Source organism: Phascolarctos cinereus, unplaced genomic scaffold (genome assembly GCF_003287225.1).
Source record: "Phascolarctos cinereus isolate Bilbo 61053 unplaced genomic scaffold, phaCin_HiC Scaffold_9;HRSCAF=440, whole genome shotgun sequence".
NCBI lineage: Eukaryota > Metazoa > Chordata > Mammalia > Diprotodontia > Phascolarctidae > Phascolarctos > Phascolarctos cinereus.
The window spans coordinates 38242994-38262954 of record NW_027556402.1 but is presented as its reverse complement, the minus strand read 5'-3'; the positions used below and the strand labels follow the sequence as shown (position 1 = coordinate 38262954).

Genomic DNA, 19961 nt, shown 5'->3' with positions numbered 1-19961 from the left:
GTCTTTGTGAATCCTGACTCTGTTAACCAATGTTAGGTATGTTTACCAGCATTGTGCTTCTACTGATGTACTAAGAATGTCATCTACAAGTTTTATCTCTTGTCATTGATAAAAATGTTAAACAGAAGAGATCCAAGACTAGGTTCCTGGGATGCTCTACTGAAGACTTTACAAGTTGACAGTAAACCATTAATAACAGAATAATCTGTGGATCCAGACATCCAGACAATTTCCTAATCTTCCTAACTGTACTATCATTTAGCACCCATCTCTCCATGTTTTCCACAAGAATATCATAATTGTTAAAATGGAACCAAATTATATCTATACCTTCCCCTTATCTATAAGATTAGATTGGTGTGAGCTGTTCTTGATTAAACCATCTTGGCTCTTCTGCATGAATTACAGTAATTATGATAACCTAAACAAATTGGCACACTCTAGAAAAAAATTGTCAATTAATTGCACATGATATATTTTACTTATTCCTTTCCTTATTTTAATTGGTTTCGTTTGGTGTTAGTAACTTAATATTATTATAGCTTTAATCAGGCACCAGATGTAGATGTGAAACAAAAGCAACCCATGGTTCCTACTGAGCTCAAACAATATGCATTATGTTATTGGAAGTATTGAGAAAATACTAATCTCCAAACTTTTTTGCTTCTTTTTTTTTCTTTATTCCTTCTTTTTTAGGATTTATTGCTGCAGATATCAAAGGCACAGGGTCCTGGACCCAACTATATCTCATCACAGACTACCACGAGAATGGGTCCTTGTATGATTATCTGAAGTCCACTACCCTAGATACGAAAGCAATGTTAAAGTTGGCCTATTCTTCAGTCAGTGGCCTATGCCACTTACATACAGAGATCTTTAGCACTCAAGGAAAACCAGCAATTGCACATCGTGATCTGAAAAGTAAGAACATCCTGGTGAAGAAAAATGGAGCATGCTGTATTGCTGATCTGGGATTGGCAGTTAAGTTTATTAGGTTAGTATCAAAGCAGCTGAACAAGGGTCTTAGAATCCTAGAATATTAAGCGTGAAAGGTACTTTAGAGATAGATAATCTACTCCAACCCCTTGGAGTACATAGTGAGTCTGTGCAGGAATGTGGACCAGAACCCTGTTCTCCTTTTGCTCTTCAGCTGGTTGGTGTTCATTCCTCTATATCACGTCTTACTTTTTACAGATTGCATAATTTAGGGATCCTTTTTTTCAGCACTTCAGCAAGTAATGACAAGTTTTGTAAATTTCCATTTTTATTTCAAATAACTTGCTTTGCAACTAAAAAGATTTTTGTGTCAGTGATAGCTTTACTATTTTCATCACTGATCTGAGTTATGGAGTAGAGGTCATACTCAACTCCTCCTCTCCCTTCTTCTCCTCTTTCTCCTCCTCTTTCTCCTCCTCTTTTTCCTCCTCTTTCTCCTCCTCTTCTCCTCCTCTTCCTCATCATTCTCTTCTAATTCCTCCTTGTCCTCCTCTCATCAGCAGAGGACCATGCTTTCAGAATCCTACTTGGGACTAGCATGGAAGTGTGAAAAGCATTCCAAAGAAAATTATGATGATGGCTAAAAGACTGGAAAACACAGTCTGAAGAAGAGCTCAGTGAATTGGGGTTTCTAAGACAGCGAAGAGATGGCTGGGACAAGAGACAAAGGGCTCTTTTAAAAATTGTGAAAATAAAGAGGAAATGGGTGAATCTTTGTATCCGGGGACTTTAGTTAGATATGAAATAAGAAGTAATTATCAGGAAAATTAATAACAAAGCTTAAAGAGTCCTCTTCTTCTCAGATCTTAAAATATCTCAAGAAGTTAAATCTGTTTAATATTTTTAAGTATAATCCTACTCAGATCCTATGAGGAAGATGTTTTTAAGTGGCTTCCAAAAGTTTCCACTAATATTTTGTGAGGCGCTATGGATTCATCTTGCAGGCAGGAACACACCCTTATATAGTCATCACATAGCTCTGTAACCTGGGACTGGATGGTAAAGAAATATTCCTTTAACCAAAACACACCTTGCTACTAGCACAACAACCCATTTTTCAGAGTAACACACTTGGATGTATAAATCTAATTGTTGTGTTGAATACTGCTATTGATTAGCAGTGTGACTTTGAGTAAGCCATCTATCTATCCTCTTTGGACCTTAGTTTTCTCATCTGTTAGATGAGGGGTTGTACCACATGATTTCTGTGGTCTCTTTCAGCTCTAAATGTCTATAATTTTTCAAATTTGGGTGTAGTTTTCAGCCTTATTGACTTGTGACACTCCTTATTTTGGTTTCTTCTGTTTGCACCCACTTTTTTCTCAGTGTTTTAACTTCTGAAGATGTATGGTTTTATGTTTCAGCAAAAATAGTCTTATTAGCAATGTAGTATATTGATCATTTTCAGAATTTTAACCCATTTGTATGTTTTCTGTGAAAACTCATTTGTTGTCTTGATTTAACTTGGAGATACCTAAGAGTTGTACAGCAGCAGAGGCAGTAGACAAGGTCTAAGATTTCTTATACAGATCTTTTTTATTTTTATTTTTTTTATTTTTACCCACACCGGTTTCCTCATGCAGTCCCTTAAAATTTATGTAAACAAGTGTGGATTTCCTACCCAACATGATCCAATTCAGCTACAGTTTTAAATTCTTTTTGGTGTAAGACACTGCTATTACCAGCAACTGTGTGACAGAATGGACAGAGAGCTAGCCCTGAAGGCAGAAGGACCTTAGTTCTAATCTCACCTAAGAAATTTAATAGTTATGTGACACCAGACAAATCCCTTAATAGTGGTTTGCCTCAACTTCTTCAACCTTAAAATGGGGATAATAAGGGTACTTACCAAAGAAAGTTGTTATGAAGAGTAAATGAGCCACTTTAAAGTACTTAGCACAGTGCCTGACAGAAAGTAGGCACTTAGTAAATGCTTTATTCCCTTTTCTTTTTCCTTGTTGTTCTGAATTATTTTTGACCATCTTCTTTTTAGATTCATTTCACTCCAGAGTCTAAATAAACATGAGTAAGTCTAACCCAGCCTCCACTTCATTAAGATGCTGTGATTCTGTTATGGTTCACCCAGAAGAAGATGTTGATGCTTCTTTCTGCTTACTCAAACAGCATCAAAATCTTAACATTTTTTCAGAGAAAATTGAGATGAGACTGAGGCTAGAGACCTCTCCCTGACTTGCCCAGAGACCTCCTGTGCTGGGCTGCTCTCCCATTTTACTTGAGTGAGACAGATTTTTTCCTGCAGTCCTTCTTTAAGTCGTCTTGGGCTAGAAAATTCCTTCACCTTGTGCTTTTGTGGATTCTGCTACTTTGGAATTCATTTTGAGTCTCTCTTTAAAGTTGTTTAGAAGAGCTCAGGCAAGTCCCTGCCTTTTCTCTACCGTTTTGGTTCTGCCTTCCCCCAGTTTTTCTTTTTTTTAAAGAGTCAAGTCCCTCCATTGAGAGAAAACAAATGCCTGCCTAGGTTGCCTGCCCTTACTTCCATATTCTTTACATGTCTTTAAAAAATTTAAGTTGGTTGTTGAGTTCCCAGTGCATCCACTTTAATGCTTATAGATGCATCTTCCTTTTCCTTTTCTCAGAATTGTTTCTCTTTGGTGTCTTCGGGATTTCATTTCTGAGAGCTTCCCATCCTGCTTACACTGTCTTACCTTCACCTGCATGTCTCTGAGTTCTAACCTATCTTTCTTTGAACCTTTTGAAATATGTTTTCTCAAAATCTCTGGTGCATTTTTCACTATGCCCAGCTTTCTTCTCTATTTCTATCCCAAACTCTAAGAGGAATGGTCACTTCCCACCAACATTCCTGGCATTTCCACTAAGCACTCAGTTTCTCTCTGATGGTAAGAGTCATATCCTTGGTAGAACTTTTGGATCTGTCATCATTTGAAGGGTAAAATTATCATTAAAGCAATTCAAGAAATCATTGTTTTTAACAGTCTCGAGAGACAAAGTGACTTTTCCCAAGTCTCACAGGTAGGAGGTAGCAGAGTTCCTGGGATTCAAAGCCAAAAGCTGAAAAGACTAAAGGTAATAGAGGAGAGGCAGATTTGTTAAAAATCTCTACTTAACAATTAGTCCAATAAATAATTAACTCCATCTACCCAACCTCTGTCAGTATTTGAATACAAGCACTAATCACATTTCTTCCTGGTATATATTCACTTTCCAGAACCCTATCCTATGCCAGAAGAGGACCAGAGTGCTATGACCATATTTGAACAAGCTATTTTACTTGACTATTCTCCATTTATATCTTGGTTTCTGTAAAGACAAAGACATCCCCCCATATTTTGTTTGCTTAAAGTGATGAATATTCCAAAAACTGACGGTATATCATTTGAAATAACTATTTACTTTGGGGATTTAGGAAAGCTGAAACTTTTGGTGGGAAACAGATTTTGAAGATATTTTAGGAGTAAAGCTATGGGATTTAAAAATTATGAATAGATGTAAACAGTTCAGACTTACATAGAAATTACTGGTAGATATAAAAATTCAGATTTCAAACTCTTGCCTTTAAGAACTACAAACAGATTTGTGATCTTATTTGCAAAATCACATAGACCAATTGAATGAGGTCGTAAGTCAGTGTTGTATTTTTAAAAATCTATACTTTTATGATTTAGCCTATCTGATTTTCTCACCTCCTCTCTCCACTCCACTTCCAATCCGTGATTCACAAAGCTGCCAAATGAATCTGCCATATCTAAAGATGTCCTTTCACTCCTCAGTTTAAAGTCCTTCAGAGTCTTCCTGGTACCTGCTGAATGAAGCTGAAACCTTTTGGTGTGGCATTAGGCTGTCTACCTTTCCAGGCTTCTGTCATACTTCTTCCCACTGTGCACTCTAAACTTCAGTCAAAAGGAGTGCATACTCTCCACGTACTCTCTTTCTGCTTCCCTCTGGGTCTTTGCTCCAACTATCATTCCACTTGGTCAACTCTCCCTTCATTGAAATCTAGCCTATCCTTCCTAGGTCCTAGGGAGGTGCTTACAAAGCATTTTTCACCTTTTTTCATACTCTTACATAGAATCACTTTTAAATTGCATATATTCGTTAATGAGCCTTCATTAAGCAATGGGGGTGATCATGAGCCCATGTCTGTGGCGTTCAAACTTTGGAAGCTTTCAGGATCTTAGAAGGCCAAGTTGGACCAGCTTCTAGTGCAGGGTACTCAGTGAGAGATTCTGTCAGTTTTTTGAGGACCAGCCCAGCAAAGTTTGGAAAGGATCAGAAAGAGGGTTGACCAGAAGGTGATGGAGTGTGGGCAAGCCAACAACCTAATAAAGCTACTAAAAAGAGGGAAGGTTACTGCCTGTGTCAGTGGAGGGAGAATTTACACTGATGCAGTCATGAATCTTTGACGTAAGTATGTGTTTGGGGCAGCTAGGTGGTACAGTGGATAGAGTACTGGCCCTGGAGTCAGGAGGACCTGAGTTCAAATCCGACCTCAGACACATAACACTCACTAGCTGTGTGATTCTGGGCAAGTCACTTAACCCCAGTTGCCCTCACCAAAAAAAAAGGAAAAAAAAGTATGGGTTGCCCTTTATAAGATAATGAACTCCCTGCATAGCTATCTCCAGTCATCCTGATCTTTGTCTTGCTACTGGGCCCAGTTGGCTCTGGAGGAGAAAGTGAGGCTAGTGACTTTGCACAGTCCTCTCTCACTTAAATCCAATTCACTTGCAAGTCATGGCATCCCCTTCCTGATGTCATGGTCCTGTTCTAGAACAAAGGAAGACAACAATAACAGTGAACTCTGTAGGAGCATGACCACCTTATGTTAACTCCATCCCTAAGCACAGTGATCTTCAAATGAAATTATTGTTATAAATACTTATTTATTGAATGCGAATTATTCAATAATTACTCCTTAAGGTTTTCCAGATGATTTACTTATGGCGATTAGGTAAGACATTGTTTGTCCTATTTTACAGATGAGGAGGCTTGGGCTCAGAAACCCCAAGACTGTGGTCACACAACTAGTATTGTCTAACAAGATTCAAACCAGAATTTCTTGACTCAAGTCCAGCTTTTGTTTTAGAAGATCAAAGTCAGATTGAATTGAAATGAAATCATTGCCAATGACATGGCCCCATTAATTTGGTATGGGGAATTTGGAATATCTGGTAGGAGAGAGCTACAGACAGTCAGGTAGACCTAGGTTCAAGTTCTGCCTTTGATTCTTAAGATTGTATGACCATGAACAAGTGCTTTAATTTCTCAGTTCCCCCAGGCAGCTAAGACTAAATTGTAGAATAGTTTCCTCCCTAGAATTTCCTGATGCTGATAAAAATCAGAGGTCCAGAATTAAAAGAATAATAATAAACAATGCAATTATTTTTACATTTTTGTGAGGAATCCTTAGAACATTTAGGAAAAAAATATGTAACAGAGACTGAATTAATGTTATGGAAATTGAATGCAAAGTCAGGAAACCCAGATTCTAGGCTCAGTTCTGCCTAAACCAAGAGTATAAACTTGAACAAGTCACTTTTTTTTCTTTCAACACTTCACTTGTTTTTTTCTGTAAAAATGAAAGAATTGGGCCAGATGAAAACCAGAGAGCCTTCCACTGTAAAATTCTAGGATTGGAATGAGCTCTGGGCCCTATTCTCAGTCATGTTTTTTCCCCAGAACTAGAAGATTTTTTTCTGGCTTCCTAAATCCTCTTTTAATAGCAAATCTGCTAAATTATGAATCTGAGAAAGGCTGTTTTTAAACATTTAATGAATATTTGATAGTTACCAACTGCATTAGTTTAATGCTAATGAAATCCCAAATGTTACCAGCTGCATCCCTGTGGAGTCTTATATTTTCTGTGCCTGAATTTAAATACTTCATATAGCCTCAGCCAAGTAAGCCTTTCAAAGCAGAGTCCTTGTGCACACACTAAGATATTCCTCTCCCAAGCATTCCATCGCAGTACTTTTTGACCTTGCTCTAGCTGTAAGTTGATTTTGCTCGTGTTTTTCGTCTGTGTTGATGTCAGTGCTGTGCTCTTCCCCTCAGTGACACCAATGAAGTAGACATCCCACCCAACACTCGAGTCGGCACCAAACGTTACATGCCACCGGAGGTGCTAGATGAGAGTTTGAATCGGAACCACTTCCAGTCCTACATCATGGCAGATATGTACAGTTTTGGCCTTATTCTGTGGGAAATCGCCCGGAGATGTGTATCTGGTGGTAAGTAACCACAATACTGTTTGACATTTAGAGCCTGAGTTCCCACAAAGATGATCCTTAGAGTTCAAAACTGAATTTATCTCCACCCCATGCCCCTTATCCCCTGCTTGGATATAAGCTCCTGCTTTGAGCCTTCTAGGGACTAGATAGGTCCTAAACCATTAATTTATTTTTTATAGAGAACACCCAGGGAAGGAAATTCTCTCTACCAATATGGGTCAATAACTGCTCTGCGATGTATAATCTTATAAAGACAGTTTCCCAGAGTACTGAGAGGTTACATAACACAGCCAGAATGTTTTAGAGACTTGAATCTAGGACTTCTTGGCTCCAAGGACAGAGCTCTCAGTCCTACTAAGCAGCAATGGTTTCAGTCAATAGCCTGTTCCCTCGGATGCTAAACCCCAGTATCATCCTTGAGTCCTACCACTGTCTTCCATGGTCAACCTGCCAACATGGTCTTGTGGACCACAAGCGCTGGAGTGGGAGTGAAGAAACTTGGCTCGTTGTGCTGGGTCCACCATTACCTGGCTGTGTGACCTTAAAGGAAATCATTTAACTTCTCTAGACCTCTGTTTCCATATTTGCAAAATAAGGATATTGGACTGGATGGTATCAAAGTGCCTTACGGCTCTGCAGTTCTGTGAACCTAACTCCTGTAAATTCACCTATTATAATTTCTGTGGGATCCATTCCTTTCTTTCTGTTCCAACAACCTCAGTCCAGGTCTTCCTGTACTATTCCTTTACTATTTTTAAAAATTATTCCCAATTTTATTCTTAATAAGCACCAAATAGAAAAAAGAGGATTGTAAATGGAAGTGTAGGTGTTTTATGTACAGTTTCCTTTTCTTTTTAATTCTGTAAAAATGAATTTGTAACTTTCAGAGCTTTCTTCTTGTCTAGACTTCTTTCTGGCTTTGTCCTCCTATTGGAAAAAAGAAAAAGAAAAAAAATTTGGTAACAAATATACGTAGTTAAACAAAACAATATCCTTGCTTTGGCAAAAAAAAAATGTACATCTCATTTTGTATATATCTGGAGAGGTATCACCCATGGACTGCTGTGCCAGCTACCTAGCTGACCTCACTGAGTGGAGTCACTGCTACCCGACAAGCTTCCTTTGTTTTCAACGGGGCAGCATTTCAGTAGAGAACAACTTATTGTGCTGCTAAAGATTCTAAACGATCTTGCTTCTGCGTTAGCCCTCATTCCAGACTCTGTGTGTGGCCACCAAACTGCACTGAGTGTTTGTTCATTCAAATAATAATAATCCTCTCCGGGTTTTCATGACTCTGTTTCCCCTCGGTTCTCTTGCTGCCTCTCTGTCCACTACTTCTTCATCTCTTTTGCGGGTTCTTCATCCAGGTCATGACCATGAACTGTGAATATTCCCCAGAACTTTGTCCTGGGCTCTCTTCTCCTTTCTCTCTCTCCTCTTCTGCTTGGTGACCTCATCAGTTCCCCTAGGTTCAGTGATCATCTCTGGTACATGACTCCAAGATCTATTTATTGAAGCCCAAGCTCTCCTTACCTGTAGCACCACACCACCAATGACTTGTTGGACATTTCAAAATGGATGTCCCCAAAGCCTCTTCTGCTCATCCTGTGTAAAGCAGAGCTCATGATCTCTCCTCCCAAATTCTCCCATCACCCAGACTTCCCTATTCCTGATGAGGGCACTGTCAGCTTTCTGGCTACCCAGGTTCATAACTATGTTGTCGTCCTTAACTCAGTTGCCAAAGTCATGTAGTTTTTCTTCACTACAAAGTCTCTCACATGTATCCATTCTCTCCATTTACACAGCTACCACCTTACCATAGGTTCCCAAAGTGGGCCACTGGAATGATGCAGGGAGGTAGTATTTTTTTAATGATGCAGATTTTTAAAAAATCTGTTAAAAGGTTAAAGAAAGTAAATTTCCAGGGGGGTTCTGAGTAAATTTTTTGAAGACCAATAAGTTTGGGAACCTTTGCTTCGCCTTCATCATCTCTCTCCTGAACTGTTGCAATAGATTTATTTTTTTAATTTAAAATTTTTTTTTTAGGCAGTTGGGGTTAAGTGACGTTGCCCAGGGCTACACAGCTAGTAAGTGTCAAGTGTTTGGTCTGAGGCCAGATTTGAACTCAGGTCTTCCTGACTACAGGGCCAGTGCTATAACCGCTGCGCCACCTAGCTGCCCCTACTGCAATAGATTTCTAAGCTAGCTAGCTAGCTTGTTAGATAGACGGATGGATGGACAAATCATCTCTTTTGAATCTCACTACAATAGGGTAGACACTAGAGATACTATTTTCTATGTTTGAAAGATGAAGAAACTGAGTCTTAGAGAGGAAAAGGGATTTGTCTGAGGTCACAGAAGCGAAATATGAATGAAACTCAGGACCTCTGACTTCCAACCTCTTTTACCGTTCACTAGACTGGACCTTATACAAAGGGTGGGAGGTCTTCCTGACTCCAAATCTGGCCCACGATCCCCTGCATCACACAGCTTCTTATCTTTGGGCTATTGCTAAACATGGCACGTGCATGAGAAAATCACAAAAGGGACCTGACAATTTTAACTCCCTCATTTTAGATATAAAGAAAATTAAAGTCTAGAAAAGTGCTTCTCAGAGCTCAAAGCAGAAGGCAATTCTCTGAGTCCAGTTCTTTCTCCAGTATAGTCTAAGCCTCAGTTTCTTCACATGTAATATGGGGAAGGTGAGGAAGACATTTTGCAGAGGTATTATTACATAAATATATAGTTTTATTAAATTCCATTACAGTTCCCCAACTCTGTGCCTTTCCCTGCCCATAGTACATAACTTGGCTTCCCCAAAATTTGGCAGCTGAAACCTCCTCTCGGCTCCTGTAGAACAATGTCTGTTCCATTCACTTGGCACTTAACATATGCTCTTTTCTATTGCTAGCTATCTGTTTGTAAGCACATAGAGTGCTCTGAGGTGGTAGGTTCATTTCAAGGCAGCAAGCATTTATTAAGCACCTACTGTGTTCAAAACTCTGTGCTAAGTCCTGGGGAAACAAAGACAAAATTAAATGGTTCTTGACCTCAAAGAACTTATATTTTTCTGGGGGGTAAAGGCACATGGAGCAGTAAATACTCTTAAAAGAAACTCCAGAGGAAAGCAGGAGGCTATGGCATGCATGTAGCATTAAACAAAGGAATAGTCACCCAAGACTTAGAGGAGAAGGTGGCACTCAAAAGTGAGCATTGATAGGCCTTTGGGATTCCAAGAGCCAGAGAGATGAGGAAAGAGTTCGTGCCAGACTTGGGAGACAGTTTGTGCAAAGGCAGGTTTCCTGACTTCAAATATGGCACTCTCTTTTTGGCACTCCATTAGTGGTGTGACAATGGGCAAGTCATTCTTGATATCTGTATTTCTCAGTCAGTCAATAAGCATTTATTATGTGCTTACTGTGTTCCATGCACTGTGCCAGAAGTACAAGAAGCAAAAATGTATATTAAAAGGGTTAGTAATACTTTTCCTGACAGTTTGAGGATTAAAATAAGAATGTATAAGAAGTTCAGCAGAAGCTATAAAATATCATGTATCATTATTACCATTAGCACAACTGTAACTATCATCATCCTACTATAATTAACGTCATCCTGAGCAGCAAGGTGGCACAGTGAATAGAATGCTGACCTTGGAGTCAGGAGGATCTGAGTTCAAATTTGGCCTCAGCCACTTACCAGCTGTGTGACCCTGGGCAAAGTCACATAACCCTGTTTACCTCAGTTCTCCATCTGTAAAATGAGCTAGAAAAAGAAATGGCAAACCATTCCAGCATCTTTGACAAAAACACCCAACCAGACAAGCAAAAAAAAAAAACCCAAATGGGGCCCCCCAGAGTTGGACGTGACTGAAACAACCCAACAGTAGTGACAACATCATCCTTAGGGTCCTATGTCTTTGAACAAAGAATCAATAAAGCCTGAATTCTAGTCTCAAGTCTTCTACTGACTGTCCATTTATCCATCCATCCATCCACCCACCCACCCACCCATCCATCCATCCATCTATCCATCCATCCATCCATCCATCCATCCATCCATCCATCCATCCATCCATCCACCCATCCATCTAACTAACTGTTTATTCACCCACAGAGTGTTGGAAAAGTCATTCACCCTCTGCACTTTGATTTCTTTGTATTAAAATGAGGAGCCCAGATGAACTCTTATGGTCCTTTCCATAGTTCTAAAATGCTATGTTTTTATGGAGTAGATTGTAAGCCCCTCAAGGGTCAGGCCTCTTTATATGCCAAGTGACAAGCACAGTCACTTTGTTCATCCCTGGTTCTCCTCCCAGTGTTTATTTGGGTTGTTGCTGCTGGGTGATTTTGGTCCATCTTCTGTGGGGAATAGTCACATTTTTTTTCCAAAGAAAGTATAAACAATTTATTTTTAATTTCAAATATAAATCGTTTTTGTGAGAGTGAATCTCATTTGATCCTAAGGTTTTCTACCTACTTTATAAAACCAGGTGAGGTTAGAGCTATAGATATTATTATTATTTGCATTTTAAAGATGAGGAAATTGAGGTTTAAAAAATTTAAATGACATACCCATAGACATACAATTTTATCATTATTATTATTAATTTTTTTTTTGGTGAAGCAGTCAGGGTTAAGTGACTTGCCCAAGGTCACACAGCTAATAAGGGTCAAGTGTCTGAGGTTGGATTTGAACTCAGGTCCTCCTGACTCCAAGGCTGGAGCTTTATCCACCGCACCACCTAGCTGCCCCTAGACATACAGTTTTTAAAAATCATATTCAAATCCCAGTTTTAAGGTTAGTGATATTTCTGCTACACAATGATGCCTCATAAATCCACAGATTTAAATGACAAATGTTTTAATTCAAAATGATACTAGAAATATATACATGGAAGAAATAACATATTGTAAGAGTCCAACAGTTAATGAAGAAGCTGGAATAGAATTATGATGAAATTAGTTACAGATTTTAAATGCATCATTTATTTTTACAACACTTCCTTTCTATTTGTAGTAAAGAAATACCCCTAAGCAAAACAAACTGATATACTTACCATATTTTACATTCCTCATTCTGCCCCCTAAAGTCTACCAGTTCTCTTTCCCTCTAGAGCAAATAATCTTTTAGAGTCAGGATTGCTCATTTGGATCAGGGTTCTGAAACATTTTAGTGGTGTTTGCTTTTATGGTGGTGATGATTGCATTCATTGACCTCTTTCTGGTTTTGCTGTTTTCACTCTGCATAAATCTTATGCTGTTTCTCTGAGTTCTTCAAATTCATTATTTATTGCAGTGCAATATTTCGATATTCCATTTTACCCATTTTTTAGCCATTCCCTAATTGATATGTATTGAATTTATTTCCATTTTTTTGCCGCCACCAATAACATTGCTTAAATATTTTTAACATATGTATAACCTTTTTCTCTATCTTTGATCTCTCAAAAGTAGTACTGCTAAGTCAGAAGATATGAACAATACATTGACTTTTCTTGCATGGTTTCAAATTACTATACAGAATGGTTAGATTAATTCACAGATCTACTATACCTATCTTTCCACAGCCCTTCCAGCATTAGATCCATATCATCTTTGCCAATTTTCAGGGTATGAGGTGCAACATGGGTTTTAATTTGGGTTTCTCTGATTAGTAGTGATTGAAGCATTTTTTAAAATATAATTGATAATTCATTTGCATTTCATTTTCTGAAAACTGCTTGTTCATAGCTTATCTTTTGGTGGACTGGTTTTCTTAGAAATACTAATGCATGATATTTAAGCATTGGATACTTTCATTTTGGTTGGTTGCATCCTTTCCTGTCTTCAGGTTAATGCAATAGTTTAACGTCATTACAGAGATCTGGACTACCTTGGAGTGGTGCATTTAAGTCATGGTGCCTCATAATTGCACTGGGAAATTAATTTTAATGAGCTCTTTGAGAGTAGAAAATTTTTCTCTTGAAGTAGGTACAGTATCATGTATAAGGAGAAAGTTAATGCAGGCATTGTTCCCTGACCAGATACTGAACAAGCAATTCAGTCTTCAAGAAAGAGCTGAAGTATAAAACTGACTGATTACTTTTCCTTTCATTTTGTGTTTTTCAAAAGCATATATAATCACGATATTCCTCTGGGCTCTTGACCTGTTTCATCGTCGAAGTTCCATAGTAGTCAGGCCTGTCAGAAGAATGTAACGTATAGGGGCCCAAGTCTGATTACTGTGCTACATTTACATCACAAAGGCCTACTTTGGAATCAGCAACCACCTGAGAGAGGCCAGGAGACAGAGATGGTGGGTGAGAGGTCAGAGAAAGACAATTCACTGACTGCAATTTTGCTAAAGATCAGCCCTGCCTATCCCTCTCCTTATTTCATTCATTCATGCATTCACTCACTCATTAACAAGCAGTCAATTCCTTAAGAATCTGCTCCTTGCCTGACACTCCCAGAGGAAATGAGAGGGATTCAAAGTCCTTATCTTCAGATACTTTTTTTTAATTTAATTGAGGTGATGAGATACACCTGTGTACATGACATGGCTATATTCTAAAAATATGAAAAGCATACAGAAGAGATAAAGAGCAAAGTGGGTTTGACCCAGTCAGAGAAGGCTTCCTAGAAGGGGTAGCCCATGTCCTTATTTTTAAGGTATCCTTTGGTTAGCCAGAGAGGAAAGAGGAGCACATAGCCAGGTTTTTTGTTAAAATAAGGTTGTATTTTGATAAAATTAGGAATTCAGTAATACACAATCTTCTGGGAATAATAGTTAATATAACAAGACACGGTTCAGAAGGTGTGACTCAAATTTTGTCTCAGCCATTTCTTAGCTCTGTGACCTGGGAAAAGTTGCTTCATCCTTCTGAGTATATTTCCCTGTCACAAAAATGAAGACATGGGATGGGAGTAAGCTGGCTATAACACATTACAGGTGAAGAATTGCCTGGAAGAAGCAACACAAATGATTTCAGAAAAATACAGGACCGGAGGCTGGGGGGTGGAGGGAGGAATGTGGCTTATGTAATATACTAGTATCACCACAATGTCAGAGGAACAGGGAGAAAGCATCCAGGAAGTTGAGTGGTAAGTTTGTGGCAGGCTAATGGGAGAGTGCGGATAAAGTTCATGTAGCATAGATGAGTAGCAATCTGCATCACTGAAAGGAATGCCACACTGATGAAATCAAATTTCAACAAAGCATTAGTACTTTCCTCATCTGTTTTCCAATAAAGGGTTGCATAAATTGAGTTGTTGCATAATTTTCCCCTTGAGAGCTGTAGTTTATTTGATGTAAGAAGCTTCTTATTGAAGAGATTCCCCCTACCTTTGTAGATAATCAACTAGTTCACAATCTTCGAGTGTCTGGGGACACCTAGAGGTTAAGCGTCTTGCCTGGGGTCATGTAGTATATGTGGGAGGGTTAACTTGAACCCGGATCTTCCTGACTCCAAAAACAGTTCTCTACCCACAATATAGTGATGCTTCATGAATGATTGTATGTTGTTATTTGTATTAGCAGTGTTGAAAAAGGCTCATACTAAGTAACATCGCACCAAAAAATAATTTGCTGTATCTTAAAGAGAAAATGACTTATTACCAACATAGGAGTAATTTTTAAATTGGTCCTCTTCATGCAATCAGATTATTAGCTTATTAGAACAAATATCAAAACAATATTAAATCAGATGAGTAAAAAGTAGGCAATTAAAACAATTCCAACCTGACCCATTAAGTGGGCCAAAAATTTGAATGGGAAATAGAAGAGGCAGAACCACAGACTCTCATAATTTCCTAAGAAAATTTAAATGAGCCTGCCTACACAGGGTTTATAGGCTCTAAGAATCCTTGTTATAACACTCTTAAACGTGAGTCTGACCCTGAGCAAGGCTACATCTCCCTCTGCCGTTGTATGGGTCCCCTTCAGGGTTTGGAGATGATTTTTTAAAGCTGTTGGCTCAGTCCCATTCTGTTGTGTTCTGACTGTTAATCCCCAGTGATAATCAGTCTAGTTTCATTTAACCAGTTAATATCAATTAGCTTTTATAAAGGGATATTTACTTCAAAGATACAGCAAAAGTGAGTAAGGATTCCCCAAGATTTTCTGTATAAGATAATTGTTCATAGAAAACATTGTTAAAAGAACAGAATTTGCTATGGTTATGTCAAGGATCTACTCCAAGAAGGCTATGGAGCCAGGGGTAGGTAGTGGCACACTGGGTAGAGTGCCAGCCTTGGAGTCAGGAAGAACTGAGTTCAAATAACACATAACACTTACTAGCTGTGTCACCCTGGGCAAGTCACTTAATCCCATTGCCTAACCCAAAAAAGGAAAAAAAAAAAGAATGCTAATAGAGCAGAGAGCAAGCCACCTGCTCTTCCTAAGCATTATAGAGTTGAAAAATAAGTGAGAAAGAGAGGTCCCTGTAGCATGCACCATCATCCTGTGCACATCTGAGATCTCTCCAAACCTCTGGTTTTTAACCTCACCTTACTTTTACAAGAGAATCTGCTCTTTCCCCAAATTGACTACTTTCTGAAGTGACGTGAAATCCTAGCTCTTATGGTTATAATAGCATCATACTTTTTACAAGTTTGGAGTTTATTGAATAAATTTTGGTCATTGTAAACAGGGCCTAATTAAGCTCCCATCTTGCAGATATTCATTCAGTAACCCTAGAGAGGGCCACATGTGGCCTTCAGGTGTGGAAGAGGTCCTCCTAGAGGACCACATGTGGCCTATAGGCCACAGGTTCCCCACCCCTGCTCTAGAGACTTATTAGAGTTCCAGTAAAACTCTGCTAACCTATTCCTTTTTCTCGTGTGGCTTCTCTTGTGTTTTGACATTTTTTACGACATTGCCCATTCCTGGAATGGTCTACTTCCCAAACCCACTTTTGCAGTTATGGTGAAGTCCCTTTCTTCTTTTCAGGCTCAACTTAGGTGGCATTTACTCTATGAAACCTTTCCTGACTTCTCTACCCCTAGCAGAAAGTGATCATTTCTGTCCTTAGATTTCTCAAAACCCCTTTCCTTAGGCTAGCCTTCATCTCACTTACCCTTGTGCCCCATGTCTTGTGAGCATGACTTTTCCCCTCCATTTGATTAATACTAGAGGGTCTTAATAGCAGGGTCTCTGTGCTATCTCTGAATGTCCAACCCTAATGTCTACTAAATTTTGAATGAATATGAAAGCAGTTTTGAACTTTATGGCAACTGTAATGCAGCACATTTTATAAAATAACAAGTTAAAAATTAGTTTCATCATTAGACTGAAGCATTAGAAAAGGACTAATGATGTGTAAATGATGTTTCTTTTGAAACACTTTTCCTTTTTGAAGGTTCTAAAGAAGGCTTTATTTTTAATAGGAAAGAATGACAGTCTACATCACTTGGATTCATGCCGGTTAGTCTCCATTTTGCTTCACCAAATTAGTACTAGACAGCTCATAGTGAATAGCAAGCTGGCCTTGAGTCACAAAGACACTGGTTCAAGAACAGCTTCTGATATGTACTGGCTTTATGCTCCTAGGCAGGTCATTTAAACTCTCAGTGAGCCAGGCGACTTTCTAAGACTACAAATTGTAGAGCGTTAGTAAGAGTGATTTGATAGAGAGGATTTCCTCACCCTGAGTTCCCTGCATCAATAAACTCAAAATTACAGATCTGCCTGACCCCCATCCAAGAAAAATATGTACCAAAGTGTGTAGTTAATGTTGATAGTTACAGCTTGATAAGACTTCAACTCATTTCCTCCCCTTCATTTCAGAATTATGTAACTGAACAAAACAATTTTTTTTCTAGGAATAGTAGAAGAATACCAGCTACCCTACCATGACTTGGTACCCAGTGACCCCTCCTATGAAGATATGAGGGAGATTGTGTGCATCAAAAAACTCCGTCCATCCTTCCCCAACAGGTGGAGCAGTGATGAGGTATGGAAGGAAGGTCCACTGTCCATGTGGGACCAGAGTGATGTCTGGCCAGTTTTGTGCAGAAAGCCTGTTGTTGAAGTACCAATCCTCATTGCGCTGCTTCTTTTAAAAAGAGATATTGACAATGTGGTGGAGGAAAAAAAAGCATGGATAGTCAAAGCCCAGAATATTAACTGTCTAATTTTCTGAAGTTAATATTGTTCTTTCTCAGAGATATTGACAGGTTATATCATTGCTAAATAATGCCAACATTTTATTTTTATATCTTATCAGCTACATCAAGGTTATTTACATGAGTGATTTTTTAAAATATATTGATTCTTATGAATGATTCTCTCCCCACCCCACCCCCCACAGGGTTGGTTTCACTATTGCTATGATCCAAGAGACCAGTATGCTAGCAGGTGAAGCTTTATATTCTTAGCTCATAGATACGCAAAAACAAATTCAGAATCCCTGTGGTACATATGATATTCAAAAGTACAAGAAACAGACTAGGTTGGGATTTTTAAAAAAACCGTTATAATGTACCTTTATTAACAACATGAAATGGGAAAGGATTGTCACAAAGGGAATGAGCTGAATGGAGAAGTGGTGGGTTCTCACTTCTGAAAGGTATTTCAGTAGAGGCAGTATGGTCACTTGTCAGGTGTATTATTAACATGTGAGTTCCTTTCCGGTGTTGATTGGATCAGAGCACCAGTGAGGCCCCTTCCATTTCTCAGGTCCTATGATTCTGTGAATAGTCAGTTCATTAAGACTGATAATAAGCTAATACCAGCCTCATCTGAAAACTGGCAGGGGGAAAAGGAAGTAGAGGGAGACAAGACAATTTCAAGTTTTGAGTTGGCATGAATAATTCCATAGAAGTAGTTTGTGTGATTCTGGTTGGCTTGCTTGGTTAAGCAGCATTTTTTCCTCATGCCAGTATTCACTTTTCTTGGCTGTACACGATGACACATTCTCAGTTTGTCCTCCTAACACAACTCCACCTTGATAGTAGTGGTAGCTGGATACCTGAAGCATCCCAACATGAGCCCTTGTACAATTTCCATGTATGCGTATGTCTAGATGGTAGGCATAGATAGGAAAAGTGCTGTTAATAAATGATTCTTCAAAGAAAAACATGGTTTTTTCTTTGTTTTGTTTTTATTAAAGGCCCTATAGGTATTCCCTTATCCCATGTTGACATGTCACTTGTCTACAGTTTGTGAAATGCATAGTGACGTATGTACTTTCCAAATAGGAGGTCTGAGAAAAAGTGGGAAAAATTCAAAATCATAGACTTTGGAAGTTTACAAGGGATTTCAGTAGCCATCTGGTCCAACCCATACGCCTAAAAAATGCCCCACCACAGCACATTCAATAAATGACCACTGAAGAACTCTACAGTCTTCCACCAAGGATTTCTAATGAAGTGAGAGTACTAGTAATTGATATACCACAGACCGTGTCTGTGATTCTAGGAAAAGGTCATTAATCTTGTTAAATAGTGCGATTTAACGTGGTGATTGTAGCAGGCAGCTGTACTTGGGAATTAGCTTCCTTCTTTGTGTCACATGCAATTAGACAAAAAGAGTTAAACTTAGAAAGTGTTGTAAACAATCTGGGAGTATGCTGTTGAACCAAACAAATCCCTTGAATATTTTTGTATTTGTTTAACACTGCGTTACAAAGCCAATATGCTGTAGGCAGCAAAACCACCTGTCTGGATCTGTCACAACATGAATGACATGAAAGCTGTGCATTAATCCTTTAATCTTGAATCAAAATGGAACTGAGGATTTTTGTACCTATACAGTTTAAAGGAGAAATATCTTTTTTTCCCCATACTCAAACTTCAAAGAGTCTAAGAAGTAACCCTGTTGATCATAGCACATTCTCCTAATTGTGCTCTAATGTTCCCATTTCTTTCCCCACAGTGTCTGCGGCAGATGGGGAAACTCATGACAGAATGCTGGGCCCACAATCCTGCATCACGTCTTACAGCCCTGCGGGTTAAGAAAACCCTTGCCAAAATGTCAGAGTCACAGGACATTAAACTCTGATTGAAGGAAGAAAGTAAACATCTAGAGATGGCCAACACGTATTTTTCCTTTTGTTGGCAAAGCAGATGATGTTAAAGATGTTTCTGTAGTACAAATCTTGAACAACATTCTGCTCCTGAGCAGGATCAGGCCACTTGCTCTCAGGGAGAACCCTGGACAGAGAGTGACATTGCCAATCACAGGCTCGAGGGGCCTGTTTGCAGGAAGGGAAGACCACTTGGGTAACTGATGCAAAAATGATACATGTTGCTTTCTGTGAAAGTCTTGTATTTGGGGATTTTTAAAGAAAAAAATAGTTTTTTTTTTCCTAAATAAAACACAGTTGTAAACACATATACTGTTGCAGTCCAAAAAAAAAAACCCATGAAGGACAGCTACCCAAAAATGGTACCTGCAGGGAAAAACAGAATCACTTTATTTTCCATTTGTGAGAATATGGCATTCCAAGCAAACCTGAAGAGAGTCCGTGATGTTTGAGAAGTTGTAATATATCTTAAAAGCCGCCTGTCTCCTGCCTCCAAAGGCCACTTTGCCTAGCACTGGATGTAGGGGTTGCTCTTGCCGAGGTCAGTGTCCCCGCTAGTGTAACAAGCAGCCAGCTGACCACATTTTCACATACGTGCAGGTGCAGTTTCACAGATTATGAAACCATTGCATCAATGCAATTTGTAGGAATTGAGGCAAAGTAAATAAGTGGCATTGTTATGGTTCAGAATAAAATCCTCCTCAGGTTTCTGATTCTGTTAGGCAGTTACTAACAAAAGCACCCTCTTTTCA

The 19961-nt window shown here is 38.9% G+C and overlaps 1 protein-coding gene across 2 annotated transcripts in view; it reads left to right on the top strand.

Moving 5' to 3' along the window:
- BMPR1B (bone morphogenetic protein receptor type 1B) overlaps window positions 1-19517 on the top strand; it is a 277054-nt gene extending 257537 nt beyond the window's left edge. For both annotated transcript variants that reach the window (XM_021008395.2, XM_021008398.1), the window contains exons 9-12: window positions 697-994; window positions 7030-7205; window positions 17006-17136; window positions 19059-19517. In XM_021008395.2, the coding sequence (XP_020864054.1) occupies window positions 697-994; window positions 7030-7205; window positions 17006-17136; window positions 19059-19184 (731 nt within the window). In that variant the 3' untranslated portion in view covers window positions 19185-19517. The remainder of the gene's footprint in view (window positions 1-696; window positions 995-7029; window positions 7206-17005; window positions 17137-19058) is intronic.
- Window positions 19518-19961: the final 444 nt, after the last annotated feature.